General features: G+C 49.7%; 5 protein-coding genes across 5 annotated transcripts; 2 read left to right on the plus strand and 3 right to left on the minus strand.

The window, feature by feature from the left end:
* Positions 1-153: 153 nt before the first annotated feature.
* Positions 154-1,197, minus strand: DFJ58DRAFT_803769 (uncharacterized protein; the record flags this gene model as incomplete). Its single annotated transcript, XM_041390981.1, has 3 exons — positions 939-1,197; positions 680-902; positions 154-494 (listed from the first exon to the last, which is right to left on the minus strand). Exons 1-3 carry the CDS (start codon positions 999-1,001, stop codon positions 154-156), a joined length of 627 nt encoding a protein of 208 aa, XP_041240523.1. The 5' UTR covers positions 1,002-1,197.
* Positions 1,198-1,737: 540 nt separating this feature from the next.
* On the minus strand, positions 1,738-3,239 carry DFJ58DRAFT_853427 (uncharacterized protein; the record flags this gene model as incomplete). Its single annotated transcript, XM_041393851.1, has 5 exons — positions 2,949-3,239; positions 2,475-2,887; positions 2,165-2,408; positions 1,881-2,098; positions 1,738-1,809 (listed from the first exon to the last, which is right to left on the minus strand). Exons 1-5 carry the CDS (start codon positions 3,118-3,120, stop codon positions 1,738-1,740), a joined length of 1,119 nt encoding a protein of 372 aa, XP_041240524.1. The 5' UTR covers positions 3,121-3,239.
* A 1,180-nt stretch (positions 3,240-4,419) lies between these two features.
* On the plus strand, positions 4,420-5,153 carry DFJ58DRAFT_915869 (uncharacterized protein; the record flags this gene model as incomplete). The annotated part of the gene is made up of 2 exons (XM_041395454.1): positions 4,420-4,680; positions 4,762-5,153. 2 exons carry the CDS (start codon positions 4,420-4,422, stop codon positions 5,053-5,055), a joined length of 555 nt encoding a protein of 184 aa, XP_041240525.1. The 3' UTR covers positions 5,056-5,153.
* A 4,034-nt stretch (positions 5,154-9,187) lies between these two features.
* Positions 9,188-11,422, minus strand: DFJ58DRAFT_33917 (glycoside hydrolase family 79 protein). Its single transcript, XM_041379937.1, has 8 exons — positions 11,004-11,422; positions 10,845-10,953; positions 10,583-10,793; positions 10,360-10,536; positions 10,143-10,306; positions 9,884-10,086; positions 9,501-9,832; positions 9,188-9,448 (listed from the first exon to the last, which is right to left on the minus strand). The coding sequence occupies exons 1-8, from the start codon at positions 11,304-11,306 to the stop codon at positions 9,295-9,297; spliced, it is 1,653 nt and encodes a 550-aa protein (XP_041240526.1). The 5' UTR covers positions 11,307-11,422; the 3' UTR covers positions 9,188-9,294.
* A 6,077-nt stretch (positions 11,423-17,499) lies between these two features.
* Positions 17,500-19,031, plus strand: DFJ58DRAFT_844177 (Quinolinate phosphoribosyl transferase; the record flags this gene model as incomplete). Its single annotated transcript, XM_041393049.1, has 10 exons — positions 17,500-17,598; positions 17,691-17,778; positions 17,830-17,866; positions 17,981-18,095; positions 18,149-18,198; positions 18,249-18,268; positions 18,343-18,437; positions 18,509-18,597; positions 18,765-18,906; positions 18,969-19,031. The coding sequence occupies 10 exons, from the start codon at positions 17,500-17,502 to the stop codon at positions 19,029-19,031; spliced, it is 798 nt and encodes a 265-aa protein (XP_041240527.1).
* Positions 19,032-22,439: the final 3,408 nt, after the last annotated feature.

Here is a 22,439-nt window from a genome sequence, read left to right on the forward strand (position 1 = left end):
CCCACCCCCCTTCTGCAGATACTCACAGAATGTGCGAGGCTTTTTGAGGTCAGGGTGGGTCTTGTACTTCTCACGCAGAAAAACGGAGTGCCAGGTTGACGCTCCAGTTCGGCTTCCGTGCAAGTGTTTCCACCAGAACTGTGATTTTTTCTGTCAGCAGTTTTCAGTTCGCAGAGTGCTGATGTTCCGTCTCCAGCGTGCCTGCCAGCGCTCGTCAAGGTCACGGACTGCGAGAAATCCATTCAACCCAGCAACATACTCATCCCAAACTTGCATGATGCAGGTGACAGGTTGGAAGGTGTACAGGGGAAGGTAATCCCCCAACACCCACTCCCAGCTATGCTTCAGCAGCCGCTCAGCACCAAATCGGTCCACCAGAGAGGTCCATTGCTGCTGACAAGCATCGAGGTCTGCAGCAGTAGCAGCATCAGTGCTTGTAGCCACAGAAGTTGGTAGGGGAATGATGATGGGCGTGGCAGGAGAGGCAGGACGAGCTGTGGGGGGCAGGAAGAGCGAAAACGGACTAATCTGCGGGCCTGAAGATACACTTGATGCCACTGTGGTGGCTGATTCGAGGGGAGGAGCTGCAGGACTGAGTGGCACTGGGGGTACTACAGTGGCAGGTGGAGCACCTTTCGACCTATCAGTTTTTTTTTCCTGTGTGTGAAAAACTGCTGACTGTGACTCACCACGACGATGACGACAAGATCGACCAGACTCAGCTGCCATCTCCAGCCGTGAAACCTGTTCGCGAAGCAGTGCAAGCTCTTCTGCATTCTTTCAGTTGGCTTCTTCCTGTGCAAGGCGTGATGATGCGACGAATCCTTGCATGCTTCGGGCATACTGCTCAGGGAGGTGTTGCAGTGCCAACCGAGCCTCCTTGTCAACCCTGGCAAGCACAGCTGTCAAGTTTGCTGCAAATTCATGGAACATGTTACTTCGAAAGGGTGCGAACCCAAATATTGGGCATGTTGGGTCTTTGACAAACAGGACAGCAGCATCCTGTATAAGGACCCGACGGAGCCACACGAGGAGTCGCAGGAAGCCCTTCAAGGCAATATCCCGTCCTGCATGGCCGAGCATTGCCTCCCGCTGCTGCAGGGCAGAATTCTCCTGCTCGACCCATGGAAAAATCTGCGAGAGGAGCTCCACTGGAGGCTCTGGTTTCGAATCACAGGTGAGGGCAAGCTGTCAAACGGCAGACACCGGCTTACCAAGATGGTCCCAAGCTAGGAAGTACTGCTCGGGCTTCCTCGCATTGAACATGGCCGCACCAAGCAGCCCTTCGAGTGGGAGGGCACGGTCATAACAGTTGGCAAAGGCATCATTGACACTCCAGCAGCCAATGGCTTTCACATCATTGCCAGATGCCCCAGTGTGCTCGTGCAGTCTTCACTGTGAAGTGTCGGGTGGCATGCTTGGCCTTCGTCAGGCTGATATCATTCTTGCTGTGTATGAGCTTGACTTGGTCGTAGTGATCTGTGGGGGAGGTTCAATGATCCCGATTTTCATACCTAGAGCACGCAGAAAGAAACACCCACTGTCATAAGACATCTGCCTGTCAGCTCTCTCACCCCAGAAGACATACAGGTCATACCATGACCAGTGGCCAAATTCACCATATCCTGCCTTCGAGAACTCAGGAGCGAACTCAGGGACAGGTTGCGAGACTATGTGAAAGCACGCAAAAAGAAGCATGGCAAGGGCTCCGACAGGGCAGAGCTCCACATGAAAATGTCACAGGGTGCCATGCTCATCAAGACGACCATGTTGGTTGCTCTTCGCATTGTCAGCCAGTGCCACAAGCACCTACATACATGCACCACACAGTGGCATCAGCCCTGATCTAATACTGACTACAAACACTGCACAATGCTCACCGGGACAGTGTACCCCAACTGAATGTCATCTATGCAAACTTCGGAGAGGAAAAGATCAGACAGCTGCAACATTCTGGTGCCTTCGCCTCGCAACGCTGTCGAGGCACCAAATAGCAGCATGGCACGGTCACAGAGACCGACAAACACCTGACGAGTGCCCAAGAATTTTGCCAGGCACCATGCCGAGCACTTTGTGAGCTCTTCAGTGGTATATGCATCTGGGCAAGGGCAGAGACGTCAATTGCAACCCTTGAAACAGGCACAACGAGCAAAGGAACACTGACCTGAAGTGGTCCCAGAGGCTTTGAGCACCTGGGAGCTCTCCGCACGCTTTGGCTCGTTGTGTTTGGCGGCAGACTCAATTTGCCGGATGCGGTTGTCGTCACGCAGCCAGACTTGAGCCTCAGGCACACCAAGGTAAAGGTGGTGGTGGCTCATCCACCAGTCCTCAAGGGCACTGATGGCCTGCTGGATGACAGACTTCCCGACATTTGAGCCAGGGATGGTGTCGCTCGATCCTGGTTTCCGCTGATGAAAAAAAAGGAGGAGTCAATCAGCGCAGATATCAACGAGCCATCAGGCTCAGGAACCCACCTTTTCTTGGGTTCGCTCGTAGTTGAGAAATATGAACACCTTGGCTGCCGAGATTGGCAGCGCGGGGACAGAGGTCCATGCTGGGGTGTCAGCAACCATCTCAGCTTGGTATCTGTCCCAGTAGGCAATAAAATTGCGGACATGGCGTGCGTATGCCTCGTTGGTACCCTTGTCAGCATGCTCCTCCGCCACGAGGTGGAGCTGAATTTCGTGGGAGGTCACGTCCAGTGCATCGAGGGAGCACTGCATGCCATTGGAGGCAGCAGCAACCAGCTCAACAAGCATGGCTGCACAGGGAGCTGGCGACGGGTCCTTGACGCAGATCTCGCTAGGATCCATGGTGATCAGTCCATCAGGGATGGGAGGGTGAGCACCAGCAACGAGGGACGACGCGACAGGCTCGGCACCTGGTCCTATGAGCACCAAACTGTCAGTACTGCCAGCAAACACACACACATCGAAAGAGACACGCACCTGGTGCAGCAGCAGTGCCAGCACCACGGCACTTCTGCCTTGCCCTGGAGGCAAGGTGCTCGCTCGAAGAGACAGCAGGGGTGTGATGTGGAGCTGGGCCAACTCGCAGTTGAACCTGCGGGCACTTAGGAGGGCGTTCGTCGAAGACATCGGATGGGTTATCATGATGCATCTTTGCAGGTGCGTGGCTCGCGTCGGAACTCGCAGTTAAGAGATCTGAAACGAAAAAGGGAACACATCAACCTGGGAGACATTGCAGAAAAGAGCATGGAGACTTACCAGGAGGTTGAGCACAGGTAGTACTGCACACCAAGCGAGTCTCGTTTTTGTACTTCTCGAGCCCCGTGAATTGACGCGAAAATGTGTGATATTGAGTGTGGCGGGGACCTGACAGTGTGGGCTCGAGTTCTGAACACGGGAGACGGGAATTAGAGTCGCGTAGGTATGATAAAATTACGAATTATGTCGGGGATCGAGTACAGTAGGTTAGCACGGCGTTTTGAGGAAGGGGCACTATGCCATCACGGTCCTGCGCCGTTGAGTGATTGGGTGAGTCACTGCAGTGTCTGCGCTGCTCATTCGGCGGGGCTCGCCGGTGCCAGCGTGTGTCTTGTTGTGAGCACTGAGGGACGAGAACGACATCAACGTCGACGACGAGAGGCAGCGTCGAGAAACGGAGTTACCAAAACGAGCGACCTGAGCGGCAGCCGAAAGCATGTCCGAAAACGGCAGGTGAACGGTGTACTGGATGGGTGACGCTTCCTTTCTTAGCCGGGCGTCACCGACGGCGTCACCTCCCTCAGTCAGTAATCCGTCATACACTGTATGTATCAGCTGGTCTGCTGGGAGGATCTGTACTGATACATCACTCCTACAGCTTGGATGTGACAGTTCCCATCTATTTGATGTATCATTATGACATTATGGACTGTTAGTGCATCGCTCTCCCTCATTGCCTTTCGGGGTCCTTACCGGACATTTCCGAACCGCAATCCAACTTTTTGCGATTCCGCATAATTATGAAAAGCGCTGTAATGTGTGATGCGCAGTGGCAGCGTGGTAAGTATGATGAGTTGGGTAACTTGGGTTATAAATGGGCAGAAATTCAACTCTACGAGTCACGACACACAAGATCGACTACCTAACCACAGAGTACGCTCATCATCAACTTCAAACGCCACTGACCGTCGCGCAACGCCGGCGGAGAGCATACAATCGACGCAGGCCCCCGGAAGCTCCAGCTAATGTACCCCCGCAAAATAGCATTTTTGAGGGCCAAATATCGCAAAATCTCTGCCCGGAAATAGCATTTTTGAGGCACTCTGAACGAAAGGTCTATCCGGCTATTGCATTTTTCACATCCTTCAGGGCAGGTCTATAGGACACTTGTCCAGCGGTGAACCCTATTCCGACCTGTCCCGACTCAAATACACGGCCCCTCAAACACCTCACAAAACAGCTTCTCGTCATCATGCTTCCCGAAGACCTTAAGCATCAGATCCGGAAGATCCGGGGTACCGAAATTACACATGCCGACATTCAGGCTCTTCTTCCTTCTGAAAGCCAGAGAAAGATCACTGGTACAAGTATCAACGCATACGGCGCATGCACGGAAGACATGCATGAAGACAGAGATTTCTGTATATTTAATTCATGGATCGCGCCAATCGCATCTGGCCAAGTAAAACCAGGGACTACCTATGGCACAATTCATGGTCACGTACATGCGTCTGTAAGTCCTTGAACACTCTGACATTGTAAGTAATCATATGTTCCGCACTACACATCCTGAATGTATGATTGTTTCTGATAGCAACTCAATGCATCTGACGACGACGACGAAAATTTCTCGGATGGTACCAACCTTCCACTGTTCTCACGTACTCTCAAGACATTCGAGCTCCACACTCATGCACCTATACAGCAACTCATTTACCACCTCAATGGAAATCCATTCGCACAGCAGCTCCACAATCATCTCACCTTGACCGCTGAGGCAGGTGCTCGCTGGGCAACTCTCTCTCGACCATCCGTCAAACGTGTTATTCTAAAATTGCCACCTACCATCAAGATTCCGGTGAGGGGGGCACGAGGGATCAAGAATTAGTGATTGATATATTCTAGTAAACTTATTATATGTTATTGAAATACTATGTTCCTCTACGGTCGCCGCCGTTGTCAACAGTGAGCAGCGTGTCACCATCTATCACGCATTGGCTGGAGGTCACGGTATGTCACACCACGTGATTTTTGACCTCTGCCCGGAATTGCATTTTTGAGGCCAAAAGTTTCGCATTTTTGAGGCCAATTTTAGCTGGTCGGGCGGGTGGACCTTGGCAGGAGCTTCCGGGGGCCTATCGACGCAGACAACCCAGCTGGCGCCAATGCAAACGATGCGAGTGCACACGAAGAAAGTGTCCGCAGTCGCATTCTTCAAAGACGGTCGACGGATCGTCACTGCTTCAAAGGACAAATTACTGCGAATCTGGGACATGGAAAAAAAACAAGGTGGTAGGGTCACTGGGGGGACACAGTGACTATGTGGATTCAGTGGCTGTGTCGCCAGACGATAAGCGAATCGCGAGTGGTGGAGGAGATGGAGCCATCATCATCTGGGGCGTCTATAACAAGCAGATGATATTCAAACCTCTGGTGAAGCATACAGACCGAGTTCGGTCGGTGTGCTTCTCCCCCGATGGCAAGAAACTCGCAAGTGGGTCATTTGATGGGAGAGTTATTATATGGGATGCGGAGACTGGCGCTGTCCTGTCAACACTCCAGGGTCTGGGCGGGGTGGCGAGTGTCGCCTTCAGCCCAGATGGGCAAAAATTGGCATCCGGATCATTGTTTACCGTTTGGGTTTGGCGCACCGATGACGCCAAGCTTCTTCTCAGGATCGATGCTCACCAAGATTTCGTTCAAAGTGTTGTGTGGTCACCCGACGGCGAGCAACTTGTTTCTGCATCACATGACAAAACAATCAAGTTTTGGGACTCGTCGAATGGGACCCAAATCGGTCAACCTTGCACCGGTCACACTTCCCTCATTTGGTCACTTGCCATTTCTTCTGACGGCTCCTTCATTGCAACCGCCTCGGACGACAACACTATGCGCATGTGGAACACCAAGTCACACAAGCAGATAGGACAGCCACTCACATCCACCACACGGGTTTCATGCGTTGCAATTTCTCTCAGTGGAGAACTACTCGCGAGTGGAGATTGTGATGGGAATCTTCAGCTCTGGTCCATCGAGAACACACTTTCCGCAGCATTTGGGATGGATTCCTCATACTTTGCGCATCGTAGTAAGGTGAAGTTGGGCCAAAAGCTCTATGCAGAGTCCCTATCAGACGTGGAAAAGGTGCGGACGATATCCGTCGTCGATTTGACAAATCTGATGATATTCGCAGGTCATTAAGCTCAACCCTTCATCTCATCTTGGATATGAATTGAAGCATGCAGCGCTTCGCGGAGCACAGCGCTATGATGACGCATTGGAGGCCTTCACAATCATGCTCTCCAAGTTGGATGATACACCCGACCCACAGATACAACGTAAGCCCCGAACAACTCAAGCACCGACTTGAAGATGACTCATATATTTCGCAGACCTACACCAGCAATACGTCAGTCCATGTGAAGTAGAAGATGCTTTTCAACGAGCCATTCACGCCCAACTGGAAAACGCTCCGCTTCGTCTAATTGACACCATCACTGGGAATATATGTGATCGAAATGCACAGATCAGCGGCTTCATGGGGATGACAGAGTACAAAGAGCTTTTTTATTCATTAGTCACACGTAGGCCCCTCCAAACGGCGCTCATCAAAGAAATGGTCATAAAGTACTTCAGTTGGGTCATGTTATCCCATAGGTGGGGAGCCGTGGAGCCGGGGCTGCACGACATTCAGGACAAGATCATATACTTCTTGGATCCGGTCGGACCCATTGTGAAGTTGCAGAACTTTTGCCGAGTCGCACGTAAAGCGGGGTATTGCTGGGCGTGGAGCGATACGTGCTGCATCGACCAGAACAACAACGTCGAGCTCCAAGAATCGGTCAACTCCATGTTCATCTGGTATCACTACTCAGCGCTCACCATCGTCTACCTATCGGATGTTCCTCCTTCGTCAGAATCTGGCGCACTTGCAAACAGCATTTGGAACACGCGAGGGTGGACCGTTCAGGAGTTCCTCGCTCCTAAAATTGTTCTCTTTAACCAAGCAGATTGGTCCCTATATCTCGACAATCGCTCACGCAACCACAAGGAGTCTGTCAGTATCATGAGGGAGTTGGAGCGCTCAACTGGCATAAATGCGCGGGCGCTCGTCGACTTCCGTCCGGGGACAAGAGATGCCCGAGAGAAACTTCGATGGGCATCAAACCGTGATACCACGAGGGAGGAAGACATTGCCTACTCTTTGTTTGGCATCTTTGATGTCAACCTTCCTGTTATCTACGGAGAGAAAAGACAGAAGGCGCTCGGACGACTCTTGCAGGAGATCATAGCTCATTCGGGCGACATCACAGCCTTGGAGTGGGTGGGACAATGTTCCAACTTCAACAGCTGTTTGCCAGCCGACATTTCCTCATACAAGGCTCCATCATATACGCTGCCATCTCTATCCGAAGACGAGATGCAGAACTTGGTCTCCATGCTGCGAAACAAGGAGTCGGCTTCGAAACTGTATACCACTCTTGAGAACCTCAACGTTCCTCGTTTCGCAAATGCGAGATTGCAATTGCCTTGCATCGCATTTCCTCTCACAGAAGTCAGGCAGGGTCCTGGTGGAGACGGGGATAAATGTTTCACATATGAAGTCAAGGCAGACGGGCTACAAGACCTGCTGGTCACAACGAAAGACAGGCTTGTTCAATTCTCGCCTGCAAGGCGTACTCGGCAGACATTCTTGCTCGTCCGTCCGTGGAATCGGTATGATCTCGGGCTGATTAACTTTGCAGACGAGACGCAGAGCATAGAAGATTGGCGCGAGTCTGGGTCTCCGTCAAATGATACGTTCGGTGGCTATCCTGGATATAGCGAGCAGGCAATACGAGAAAAGAGGTTGATCGTTCGCCTCGGACAGCCTTTTGGCGCACTTTTGTTAGCGCAGCAGTGGGGTGGGGAGTATAAGAGAATCGCTTCAGATAAACATATCATCGCACAAGTTAGGGATATGGCTTCTGTTGATGACATGACGGATGTCAGGATGCTGGAGATATTGTAGCTACGAAACACGGGACATTTTTATTTCATACCCAATTGACAACGCCTCCACATGAACAAGTATTCCTGGAATTTTGCATCGCATCGATCTTGATATCGTATTACATATTGTCTTCGATACAAACAAGCTAATTCCAAATCAGACGGAGGAGCAAGCGCTTCCTAGAACTGTGCTCGTTCAGATTCGTCCGGTCCTCCTAGCACATCTCTTAATAACAGGCAAGCAAACTACCACGATTGCCGTCGCTGATAGTCAGAGTTTGGGGAAGCGATGTTTGTCCTCTAAAGTGTTAGTTTAGTTGACTCACTGGCCTGGTTCATTTATTTAATTGCGTCCAGATGCAACACGAGTAGTTCATCCTTGCAAAAGTACTCGAGATAGCTGTCGAGAGTCCATAATAAAATATTTTTAACCACGAACGCATCCCCGCCAAGCACACTGATCAACTCAATTGTAATTTTACATAGCATACAGTTTCAACGGAGTACGTAGACGACTAGGGTTATGAAACTACCATTCCATAAGGACTCCAGTTTCTTGCCAGTGCCCGTAGGCAGGTCGAGCATATTATGTTACAATCATAAATAATTCTTCGACAAGAATAGGGGTACAATTCAGGAAATCAACACAACACACGACAAGGGTTTCAGTGATAGTGATGATTTACATGCTCCACCCGACGATGCGTACAATCTATGCGCATTGCCCGCGCGCGCTCGCTCGCACACTCTAGCGAATACAGATTAATACCTTCCCTTCGTAATACTTGGCCAAGAATATACGAATTCTTCACAAACTCCAAGTATAACCTGTCTCCAGCCTCTTCACCCACCCGTGCATGGCCTTCCGCTATTATACAACTAATTAGTATGAACTTAAATTTTACTTTTCTGAATCAGTAGATATGCAACGGGGACCTTTACCGGGAGTCTTTCTGTTGGGATACCTTGTCCACTGGAGGGTGCTCGTCTCAGGAGTACACAGTCGAAACCACAACTGCACAACATTTCTCACTTTGGACGCGCCAACCAATGGAAAGCCCTGCGTCAAGACGCAACTACGAATTGTCCTGGTGACTGTGCATTAGAATTACTGTTGCATGCTAAACCATTCCTGTCAAAGAAACGTAACGAGGATTGCTTCCGTCTCTTGCAAGTCTACCCCAGAGCTGATAGGTAAGGCGTCAACAGTCAGGAGCCCACTAACTCTGCCGTCGCTAGTCTCGTACGTCTGACCTCCCCAGGTCAGATTGGTGGTATCGGACGCATATCTACGCACAGCTTTAGCATCCAGGCCACAATGATTATGAAATTAACTCATACCCAATATTCAGCGTCTTCACGCTCATATTATTAGCCGTATATCCGGAACCCGAAAAAGAGAAATCGATGTGAGTCGAATTCCTTGCACCAGCGCCGGAAAAGTAAGCGATCAAGTTTATGAAGACGGCTTTTGAGAGGCTGCCATTCTCGTAAAATGCATAGCCTGACACATTATCCTCGTCGATGGAGATTTCGACTGCCTGCGTGGTCCCAGATGACCCGATAGCCTCTGCGGCGATGATGGCTGCGTAGTATGCTGGTTGTACATGTGGTGCTAGCGGTGCAATTGGGGAACCGTCGAGGATGGAGTAGTTAAGCGTCGTGGGTTGAATCTGCGCATGAGAGGATTGAGTGACGCTGCATTGATTCAGATTAGTACTGACCAAATTGTACTTGTAGCCAATGCCGTCGTGGAAGTGTAGGCGACTGATACCGACTTGTGTAGCATACAAAGTGTAGTCAAGTAACCAGAGGGCGGCGCCGGCTGTATTGCTAACATCTGATAAAAGAAGGACGGCCATATGTAAGTGATTGCAACTTATGTCCATGTTGTCGACCTTACTAGGTGCACCGTGGCAACTCATACCTATCAACAAGTTAGCAAGTCTAGCGCTGCCTGACAATTCTCAGACAGTAACTTACTGTTCGTCTCCCCGAGGATGTAGTCCAGCCCCTCGGCCGAGGTTGCTTCAATATCGGGGACAAACATGGATATATTGCCACGGATATAGCTCTTGGTCATTAAATCCTGCATCACAGATCCGCCGCCAGTACAGAATGAGCCACTGTAATGGTGCTGCGAAATGCTAACCACGAGATTCAGCACGCTATCCAGTTTCTGGCGCTGTGTTTGACATACGTCTCGATTAGTTGACCTGCAGGAGATTCAAGGATCCCCAGATTAAATATAGCTTGCGGAGAGAAACCGCTAAGATTGTTGTTAGAAGACCCTGCGAAAGCGGCTCCAATTAATTTTGTGTATGATGACTCGGAGAGGTTGGCTGTTGTCGATACGTTATACGCAAATTCCTCCCACCTTCATACTGGTCAGCACTAATATAGAGTCATTGTAGCGAACTTACTGAGACACATATTCTTGTACATCCCAGCTACTGTTACGGCCCTGATTGCTGTAGTAGAGATCAGCTTCGTTGCCGACTTCGATGAACTTCAGAGTGATGTTTTTCTCTATGACGGCAGGAGAAGAAAATGCGTTCATGAGCGCAAGAGTTTCGAGATAGGCTGCCGTGAGGTTGTATTCCCTCAAGTTCACGCCCCAGTGAACTTGCGTTCCTGAAAATAAAGCGAGTTAGTCGCTCGAGTGTCCCCGGAAAATCAGATTACCATTTGGAAGATGAGAGATGATGTTATAGAAGCCTTGGCCAACAGTGATATTAGTGGCTTCTGGGTATGGCGTGATTGCGCTCGAAGGAGGGAAAATATCTTCTTCGTACTAAGCACCAGTTAAACACACAAATCAATTCAATATTAAAAGAAATTTACCTCAACGTCATAGCTGAAATCAGTGTGGTCCTCCGAGTCAGCACCTATTCTCACGAAGGGAGGAGTATTCGTGATTTGGATGAAGTTATCAAGGACGTTGTTAAAGAATGCATTAGGTTCTGTCGTCCCTGCCCAATCGATCCATCTATCTTGCTCGATTGAAAGGGAAACGAGGTTCCCCATAAGTGATGCTGCCCCCGAGGGTGCAGTGAGAGGAATTGTGACCTCTATTGCGGAGACAATTGGAGCGATGAGCGTGATGAAGTGGGCACCCCACAATTTAGATCGCGGCATAGGGGGCATCTTCTCGGTTCTGGTGCGAGCCTAGAGTACAACTGCGAGAACCTATTATATACGGTTGAAGGAGGGGTGGGATGAGTCATGGCTAAAATCACGATCCGATGGGCCGCCCTTGTGCCGAGCCTCATGACCGACGAGATGTCGTGCGTATGTGTGGAATCTTTGTACATGTGAATCATGAATCATATATCACGATGGAGGACGTGACGTACGCGAGACTTCGAAGTCCATTAAATTAGCGGGTTTTCTCCGAGAGCATTTTGGAAGGATCATGAGATCAGTACTAATCAGAGAGAAAGGGCAATGACATTATGCGCCGCGTTCAAATTTGCTACCAAGCTTTGCAACTGAAAGATTAGATTGGTGAGAAAGATGGCATTCAACAGCGTGTCACGATCAGTGACAATACCAGGGGATTTGGGCCAGTCCTCAAAATTGTATGGCTCCGGGGCCATACCTTGGCATCGCGAGCTTTAAAGGTGTACAACTTTGAGTTCCAGGAGTATATCAAGTGACCGACGATATTTGGCTGACGGAATTGCCATTGTTTCAACTTCCTGATCTCCCAACGCGCCTACCATTGACAGCGCTTGGATGATCCAAAACATGGTCGGCGTTGTGATAAGAGACAGACTTGCAAGGCCAATGATATCATGTCAAAACTCCGCCGGACTGTTCCGTAGCACCAGCTTCTAAATGTCAGTGCCAGGTTGATTTCGAAACTTGGTGAGGTTGCCCGAGATTGTGCTTGCTGCAAACACAGACATGGAGCTGCCTGTCTGAACTCGAGTCAGAAAATATTCTAGAGTGGTTGATGAGTTTGGTAAAAGTGGATCCGTGTATAGTACATACTTGTCATAGCAGTTATATTTGTTAGAGTTTGGTATTTCACCGGCACCCTTCGTCATCGTTCGTTGTTCGGATAGTCCCGACTACGTATATATCCTAGGCTACGTCGTAGGCTAGTACGGTAGACTCTCCTTGTCGTAGATGCTTCTTACAGCGCGGTTCTCCAGCTCCAATAATATTGCATCTGTCGGATGCAATGCGGTGCGATCTCCGTGCGATACAATATGATGTCAGTGTGATGAGATGTTCTGCAAAACGATACAAAGTTGGTGTGATACGCGACGTCGACGTCGACGATGCTAGTGCAAGGGGTCATAATGAAATCCGGAATATACCATGCTCACGAGCGTCCTGACGTTCTAGTCTTACACCCGGCTATCGATGGCTTGCCTCATAGAGGGATTGGTCACGAGTCTACATACACACTCCACAGTGCCATACTAGATATTCAATAAAAGCTACATATTTGAAGCTATTCAGTGGTCTACAACTCATTTATTCTGAATATCGTACACACCTCGTAAACCTAAAAAGGCAATCGCTCCGCACAGTCACCTTGAAGGCGGCACCGACTCCCCTAGTATAAAGAGCCTGCATGATTTGGGTTATGGGCTGGGCAAACGTCCAATTCTGCTCATGACCTCTCACTGCAAAATCGACGACTTCACCAGAGTACGCCCCTCGTCAACTTCAGACACCACTGGCCGCCCATCTCCCTGTTTAGCGATATGGCAGGATCACGCCGTCGCGATGGAGTAAAAGAAAGACATCGTACTGTGAGAAGGGCGCAGGCAACCTGGCCAACGCCAACACACACAATACAAGCGCACATGAAGAAAGTGTCGGCAGTCGCATTCTTCAAAGACGGTCGACGGATCGTCACTGCTTCAGAGAGTAAATCCCTGAGAATCAGCGACGTGAAGAAGGAGAATTGGTGGGAGGGCCATTCAAGGGACACGGTGACTATGTGTGCTCAGTCGCTGTATCGCCAGACGATAGACGAATTGCGAGTGGTGGAGAAGATGGAGCCATCATCATCTGGGATGTCGATAGCGAGCAGATGATATTCAAACCGCTGGTGAAGCACAGAGACCGGGTGTCCTCGGTATGCTTCTCCCCTGATGGCAAGAGACTCGCAAGTGGGTCACAGGATAAAAGTATTATTATATGGGATGCAGAAACTCGCGCTATCCTCTCAAAATTCCAGGGTAAGGGTTGGGTGCATTGTATCGCCTTCAGCCCAGATGGACTCAAATTAGCATCCGGAACACGATCGGGCAGCATTCGGGTTTGGCGCACCGATGACGCCAAGCTTCTTCGCAGGATCCATGCTCACGACAATTGGGTTCAAAGCGTTGTGTGGTCGCCCGACGGCCAACAACTTGTCTCTGCATCAGACGACCAAACAGTCAAGTTTTGGAACTCGTCGAATTGGACCCGGATTGGTAAACCTTGCACCGGTCACACTGACTGCATCAACTCACTTGCCATCTCTTCTGATGGTTCCTTCATTGCAACCGCCTCGGACGATGAGACTGTGCAACTGTGGAGCACCAAGTCACACAAGCGGTTAGGACAGCCACTCAAACACACGTGCGTTTCCTGCGTCGCAATTTCTCCCAGTGGAGAACTGCTCGCGAGTGGGGATGATGATGGGGATCTTCTGCTCTGGTCCATCGAGAACACTCATTCTACAACACTCGGAATGGATTCCTCATACTTTGCGCATCGCAGTAAGGTGAAGTTGGGCCAAAATCTCTATGCGGAGGCACTTTCGGACGCGGAAAAGGTACGATATCCGTCATTGTTTTAACATTTGTTGATGATATTCGTAGGTCATTGAGCTCGACCCTTCGTCTTATCTCGGATACCACATGAGGAATGCAGTGCTTCATGGAGCACAGCATTATGATGATGCACCCTACCCACAGATACAACGTAAGCCCAAAATAACTCGAGCGCCAACTTGAAGATGACATATTTTTTGCAGAGCTACGCCAGCAATGCGTCAGTCCATCTGAAGTAGACGATGCTATTCGACAAGCCATTCGCGCCCAATTAGAAAACGCTCCGCTTCGTCTAATCAACACCATCACTGGGAATATATGTGATCGAAATGCACAGATCAACGACTTCATGGAGAGTACAGAGTACGAGGAGCTTTTGGATTCATTGGACAGGCATGTACCCCTCCAAACGGAGCCCATCGAAGAAGCGGTCGCGAGGTACTTCAGTTGGGTCATGTTGTCCCATAGGTGGGGAGCCGAGGAGCCGCTACTGCGCGACATTCAGGGCAGGGATATATACGACTTGGATCCGGTCGGAACCGTCGTGAAGTTACAGAAGTTCTGCAAAGTCGCACGCGATGCGGGGCATCATTGGGCGTGGAGCGATACGTGCTGCATCGACCAGAACAACAATGTTGAGCTCGGAGAATCAGTCAACTCCATGTTCACCTGGTATCGCTACTCAGCGCTCACCATTGTCTACCTATCGGATGTTCCTCCTTCGTCAAAGCCGGGCGCGCCCGCAAGCAGCAGTTGGAACACGCGAGGATGGACCGTCCAGGAGTTCCTCGCTCCTAAAATTGTTCTCTTCTACCAAGCAGATTGGACTCTGTATCTTGACAACCGCTCACGCAACCACAAACAGTCTGTCAGTATCATGAGGGAATTGGAGCGTTCAACTGGCATAAATGCGCGGGTCGCTCGTCGACTTCCGTCCAGGGACAAAAGATGCGCGAGAGAAGCTGCGATGGACGTCAAACCGTGACACCACGAGAGAAGAAGACATCGCCTACTCTTTGTTTGGCATCTTTGATGTCACTATTACTATTAACTACGGAGAGAAAAGACACAAGGCACTAGGACGACTCTTGCAGGAGATCATAGCCCATTCGGGTGACATCACCGTCCTTCACTGGGTGGGACACTCATCCAACTTCAACAGCTGTCTGCCAGCCGACATTTCCTCATACAATACTCAATCATTTACATTGCCATCTCTATCCGAAGACTATATACAGAATTCGGTCTCCAGGCTGCGAAACGATGCGGATGTGGAGTCGGCTTCAGAATTGTATACCACTCTTGAGAAACTCGCCGTTCCTCGTTTTGCAAATGCCAGACTGCAATTGCCTTGCATCGCATTTCCCCTCACAGAAGTCAAGTGGAGGCCTGGTCAAGACGGGGCCAGATGTTTCACTTATGACATCAAGGCAAACGGGCTACAAGACCTACTGGTCACAACAGAAGACAAGCTAGTGAATTCTCGCCTGCAAGGCGTAATACTCGGCAGAAGTTCCTGCTCATCCGTCCGTGGAATCGGTATGATCTCGAGCTGGACGATTTTACAGATGAGTCGGAGAGCGTGGACGAGTCAGAGAGCGAGGACGATTCAGAGAGCGAGGATTCGCTTGATGAGCCAGGAGAGGATGAGCTGGTTACCAGAGAGTTGAGGTTGCTTGTTCGCCTTGCCCTGTCCTTTTGGCGCACTTTTGCTAGCGCAACAGCGTGGTGGGGAGTATAAGAGAATCGCTTCAGATTATGAGATCATCGCACAAGTCAGGAACAGGGCTTCTGTCGATGACCTGAGGGACGTCAGGACGCTGGAGATATTGTAGTAGCGAAGCACGGGCCATTTTCATTTCAACACCTCATGAACAGTATCCCTAGAATTTTGTATGGTATCAGTCTCGATATCGTATCATATATTGTCTCGTTTACAAATAAGCTACTACCAGATCGTTTCCTCTCTCGTTCCTGTTCCGTAGCAGCAGCTTCTAAATGTCGGTGCCAGGTTGATTTCGAAACTTGGTGAGGTTGGCCGAGATTGTACTTGCTGCAAACACAGAATGGAGCTGCCTGTCTCAACTCGAGTCAGGAAATATTCTAGAGTAGTAGTTGATGAGTTTGATAAATGTGGATGCGTGTCACATCAGTCGGATGCAATGCGGTGCGATCTTCGCGCGATACGATACGACGTCGGTGTGATGCTATACGATGTTCTGCAAAACGATACAAAGTTGGTGAGGCCTTACCGTGTGATACGACGTCGATTTGCAAAAACGAGACAAAGTTTACGTTATTCAGCATATTCCGACATAGTACTGAACGGGTAATTCGCTGGTTCTTTCTGGGAATCAATTGATACCTTGCATTAGACCACGACTCGCATTACATCTACGTACAGACATATACAGACACTCCACACAACCAGAGACAATTATATAACAAAATGTATCAGTCATCCGCGCACACGCAATGAAATTCCTCCCATTCCCTCACCGCCCTCTTCTTCCTATTCCCTGATCCACACTTCAAAATACGCAAACACAAGGCACACATTATATCACCAACCCTTCTTGCAGAATACGCGCATGTCCTCGCACCAGGTGGAATCGTCTACGCCATCATCACAGTTGTCGAGGATCTTGCACAGTGGATGCGTGCTCATCTAGACGTTCATCCTCTCTTTTAGTTCGTTGAGGAGCAAGAACTAAGGAAAGAAGGAAAGCATCCGATCTTGGATGCAGTATATGGAAGGGCGAAAAGATGTCGAACACAATGCTGGTGAGAAATGTCCCGCATGCTTCAGACACATCGAGGTCAACAGAATTAATGTAATCCATTAAGAAATGTACAATTTTTGCTTGAGACTTTTGCTCTTGACTCCGTCTCTTAGCCATGGCGCGCTCAATTCACTCCATCCCAACACAACCCTCCCACCATCCACATTCAGTCCTCCCGTATCGAACTACTCGATGCTGGTCTTCTTCGCAGCAACGGTCGCAGACCTTATGAACTATGAACAATAGCCATCAACTTCGAAGCACAATGAACAGCAGACGGCAGTGTCACCCACTTACTCACATGGCCTGACAGAAGTCCGAGTCTCAGTCCTCGGCCCACACGAAGCAAAACCAGGACAAAAAGCGAAACATTCCATGATCGGGCAAACGTCGAAGTCCAACTCGCCCCTTTGGCGTCTGTGAACGAAGAATAGGCAGACGCGACAAGTAAATCTCATCTACACTCACTTTATTTTCTCGTTAATACCACTTAGGCGCCTCCTCGAACTTGTAGCATCAATAAAAAGCACATCCGAACCCGTCGTCCAAACTTGTCTCTACCCCCACAGCACAAACGACATCTTTATTCATGTCCTCCAGCTCGACGGCGGCCTTCTCCCCGCTTGCATAAACGCCTCCACCGTCGCCCTCGCAACTGCAGCCATCCCCCTCTTCGACTTCGTCTGTGTTATCAGCGGGGGCGTGCACGGCACCCAACCCTTACTCGATCTAATCACAGTCGAAGAAAATGACGTGCCGAGCGTCGTTGTGGGCGTTATGCCTCGTACAGGACGCGTGACGCTGGTCCAGATCGTGTCAAGGCTGCACATGGATCGCTTTGAGGAGGTGTTTAGAGTTGCGTGCGATGCGGGTAAGGTGCTTTGGGGGTGAAACGAGGGATGCGCTCAGGGAACAAACAAGTGATTTTGTGGATAAACTTGAGGCTAGACCCCTCCATTGACGCGCAGTCGTGGATCCCTGTCACATTCCTCCCGTCTTCTGATGACCCCGATATGGGCAGCGTCAGGATCGAAGCGAGGGCTGTGGCTGGAGACGGTTTTATAGGAGGTCCCGCTCATGGCGTGTATTTGTGAAATGTATTTTCAGTATGCGGATCAGGATTAGGATTATACTGGGCAAGAAGGTGAGTCAACTCCTTTCTCGGTTCTTGGTTCTTTCGTGCTACTGAGTACGGGCATACGTCAGAACAAACCACGCATAAAGCTACATCCCTTTTAGACGCACGATGTACGTTCAGCGAATTCGGAACGCGGCGCAGGCGGTCGTTCCTCACGCAGTATTTGGTGGTGAGAGGGATTATGAACGCGAAGGATGCGCATGAGTGGAAGGAGTGGTTTTTTGGAACTAGTAATGTATGCAATCATTGGTGGTCCCCCGTTTTGTATTTTTTGACGCAGATGGGCAGGTCTACCTTGCTATGCGATACAACCTCAACGTGAAAGGCACGATCGCTCAGTACGTCGCTGTTCCTTTTATTTTCATGACTTATAACTTGTGTTTTATAGCGAGTGGTTCATGGGTGCAAGTTCTACTCTCTTCATGATAAATCCCCTCCTGATCAAAGACATAATTAGATCGCGGCGTTGGGCGATTACAAAGACGCTGCTGGGACAGCTCTAGATCTCTGGTCAAACCTCTACGGAGACAGTCTTTCAGTCACGCTCACGGACACATTATCCACTGAATTTTATCGGGTGTGTATGTCGACTTTAAGCGTCTCTTATCTCCCATCTTCATTTTTGGTGTGCTTTCATCATCTTTATAGGAATTTGACAATAGACGCGCCAACCAATGGAAAGCCCTGCATCAAGATTCGGGAGACCCCAAAGTATTCGCGCCGAGGGCTAAACGGATGTACGAAAGAGCGCGGGATCGATTATACACAGGCAGCTATCATCTTTAGCGACGGGTTGTATTTCCAGAAAGCGAAGGACTTAAATGAGCAGTGTCAGCTGCTTGGGTTCAAGTGTACGTTGTCGCGTTATTTTTGGTTGCCTTTCGTGGTCTAACTGCATGTGCAGGTTCGTTTGGTATTGGCTGACAAACGACATTAAGAAGAAGAGTAGTGGGTACGAGGAGCAGACCACGGCGTTGAATATTGTGATTAAACTTGGGTCGATTGATAGGAAGGGGCGTGTTAAGATTAGCGATGAAATTACAAAGGTGAGATATGTCGTGATTCTCGGTTTTGTTTTCTCGTTAATAACCATTTATGTTTTTGACAGAATACTGGTGTCCCAGAAGTTGTGGCAAAGGTTAAAGAGATGTACCAGATGTCGGTCTCGTAAACCCATTGTAGGCCAGCACTTATGTGAGTGATGGTACTCTTTTGTGAATGGGGATCTAAATGGATGACGATCTTGCGCTGCTTTGTAACTCCACGGCGTTCAAACATTAAAGTGTCCTGATGGCCGTGTATTAGAATGACTGTAGCATGCTCAACCATTGTACTGGGAAGGACTGCAAGGAAAACCCAAGGCCAAACCTCCATAGCGGGAGGCTGCGGCTCTAGCTATCGAGGATCGACTACAACATATCGCGGGACTACCGACTACGAGCCAGAACTCCTGCTACTGCATCAGGACCCTTGGCACTCCCGATGACCTGCACCAGACCTCCCTGGTCCATCCATGTCAAAGCAGCCGTACAACGTATGGGTGGTACCAGAGGGATATGTACTTCCGGATAGTCCCAGCATTCAGATTGCGACCGTTATAAAAAAACATCTCATACCCAATTTTCAGTGCTGTAGCGCCAGAACCAGTGAAATAAAGATCATTGAGGCGAGTTACTTGTACCACTGCTGGAGAAGTATGCGATTGTGTTTATGAAGACAGCTTTTGAGAGGTTGCCATGCTCGAAACATGATGCATGATAGGCTAATGCATTGTTCTCGTCCACAGCATTTTTGACTGCCTGTGTAGTTCTGGATGCCCATCATGAGAGTGCTTGAATGAACTGATGATATCGAATGCGTCTGGCAGGAGTAGTCTATCTGAGGGACGAAGTGGTACCGCGTGATAGGAACTAAAATTCCGGGGTATACGACAAGCTTATTCGTTCCATTATAATTCTTCGGGAGAATATAGGGGTATAATCAGTACTGTGAACAGAATGGAGGGATTGATTGTGACGGTCATATATGGACAAACACTGATGGAAGGAGCGAAATGGGATCCACGCTGTAGCAACGCGGTGTAGAGCAAACGATATATAAAGAGTCTACATGAATTGGGTTATGGGCAGAAATCCAGCTTTACTCACGACACATAAGATCAACGACTGAACCAGAGTACGCTCCTCGCCAACTTCAAATGTTACTGACCATTCATCTTCCTGTCTAGCGACATGTTAAGATTGCTCGATGTAGCAAAAAATGCATATCTTACTGTGACATGGTGCCCGACGCCGACGCCGACTTGGCACCCAACGTCGACGCCGACAACCCAGCCGACGCAGACAAACCAGCTGGCGCAGACAACCCAGCTGGCGCAGACAACCCAGCTGGCGCAGACAACCCAGCCGGCGCAGACAACCCAGCCGATGCCGACAATCCAGCCGGCGCAGACAACCCAGCCGATGCCACCACATACGATGCGAGTGCACACAAAAGCAGTCTCGGCAGTCGCGTTCTTCAAAGACGGTCGACGGATTGTCACTGCTTCAGAGGATAAGACCCTGGGGATCTGGGACGTGGAGAAAAGAACATTGGTGGGAGGGCCATTCGAGGGACACAGTAACTGGGTGGTTTCAGTCGCTGTATCGCCAGACGATAGGCGAATTGCGAGTGGTGGAAATGATGGAGCCATCATCATCTGGGACGTCGATAGCAAGCAGATGCTATTCGAACCGCTGGTGAAGCACACAGAATGGGTTCGGTCGGTGTGTTTCTCCCCGGATGGAAAGAGACTCGCAAGCGGGTCATATGATTCGACAGTGATTATGTGGGATGCGGAGACTGGCTCTATCCTCTCAACACTCAAGTGTAGGGGTTCAGTGTTTTGTGTCGCCTTCAGCCCAGATGGTCTAAAATTAGCATCCGGAACATTGCGTAGCGTCTGGGTTTGGCGCACAGATAACGCCGGGCTTCTTCTCAGGATCGCCGCTCACCAAAATTTCGTTGAAAGTGTTGTGTGGTCGCCCGACGGCCAGCAACTTGTCTCCGCATCAGACGACAAAACAATCAAGTTTTGGAACTCCTCGACTGGGTTGGAGATCGGTCAACCTTGCACCGGTCACACTTCCCACATCAGGTCACTCGCTATCTCTTCTGACGGTTCCTTCATTGCATCCGCCTCACTCGACAATATCGTGCAACTGTGGAACACAGAGTCACACGACCAGATAGGACAGGCATTCCAACACACCACATTGGTTTACTGCGTCACGATTTCTCCCAGTGGAGAACTGCTCGCAAGTGGAGACTATGATGGGAATCTTCAGCTCTGGTCCATCGGGAACACACTCTCCGCAGCATTCAGGATGGATTCCTCATACTTTGCGCATCGTAGTAAGGTGAAGTTCGGCCAAAAGCTCTATGATGGGTCCGTTTCAGACGCGGAAAAGGTGCAGACGATATCTGTCATTGATTTGACAAATCTGATGATATTTGCAGGTCATTGAGCTTAACCCTTCGTCTCATCTTGGATACGAATTGAAGCATGCAGCGCTTCGTGGAGCACAACGCTATGATGATGCATTCGAGATATTCACAATCATGCTCTCCAAGTTGGACATTGATAATGATGCTCCTGACGCACAGATGCAAAGTAAGCCTAATTGATTGCTAACGTGTTCACGTGATGATAATGAATTCGTTCTCCAGAGTTACACCAGAAATATATCCGTCCATCTGAAGTACTGGAAGCCGATGTTCGACGGGTCATTCACGCTCAACTGGAAAACTTCCCATTTCGTCTAATCAACACCTCTACTGGACGTTTATGCAATCGAGATGCGCAGATCAATGCATTCATTGAAAGCACAGAATACAAGGAGCTTTGGTATTCATCGGTCATGTATGGGCCCCTCCATACGGAGCCCATCAAAGAAGCGGTCGCAAGGTACTTCAGTTGGGTCATATTATCCCATAGCTGGGAAAGGACGGAGCCACTACTGTGCGACATTCAGGACAGGGATATATACCATTTGGATTCGGTGGGAACCATGGCAGAGTTGCAAGGGTTCTGCAAATTCGCACGCGATGCGGGGCATCATTGGGCGTGGAGTGATACGTGCTGCATCGACCAGGACAACAATGTTGAACTCCAGTAATCAGTTAACTCCATGTTCATACGGTGTCGCTACTCAGCGCTCACCATTGTCTACCTATCGGATGTTCCTCCTTCGTCAGAGTCTGGCGCGCTCGCAAACAGCATTTGGAACACGCGAGGATGGGCGTCAAACCGTGACACCACGAGGGAGGAAGACATCGCCTACTCTTTGTTTGGCATCTTTGATGTCAACCTTCCTGTTACTATATATGGAGAGAAAAGACAAAAGGCGCTCGGACGGCTCTTGCAGGAGGTTATAGCCCATTCGGGCGAGATCACAGCCCTGGACTGGGAGGGACAATCGTCCAACTTCAAAAGCTGTCTGCCAGCCGACATTTCCTCATACAATGCTCCGTCATGTACACTGCCATCCATATCCGAAGACGACATGCAGGATTCGGTCTCCATGCTGCGAAACAATGT

The sequence above is a fragment of the Suillus subalutaceus genome, assembly GCF_016647625.1.
Source record: "Suillus subalutaceus strain FC151 chromosome Unknown DFJ58scaffold_105, whole genome shotgun sequence".
Taxonomy (NCBI): Eukaryota; Fungi; Basidiomycota; class Agaricomycetes; order Boletales; family Suillaceae; genus Suillus; species Suillus subalutaceus.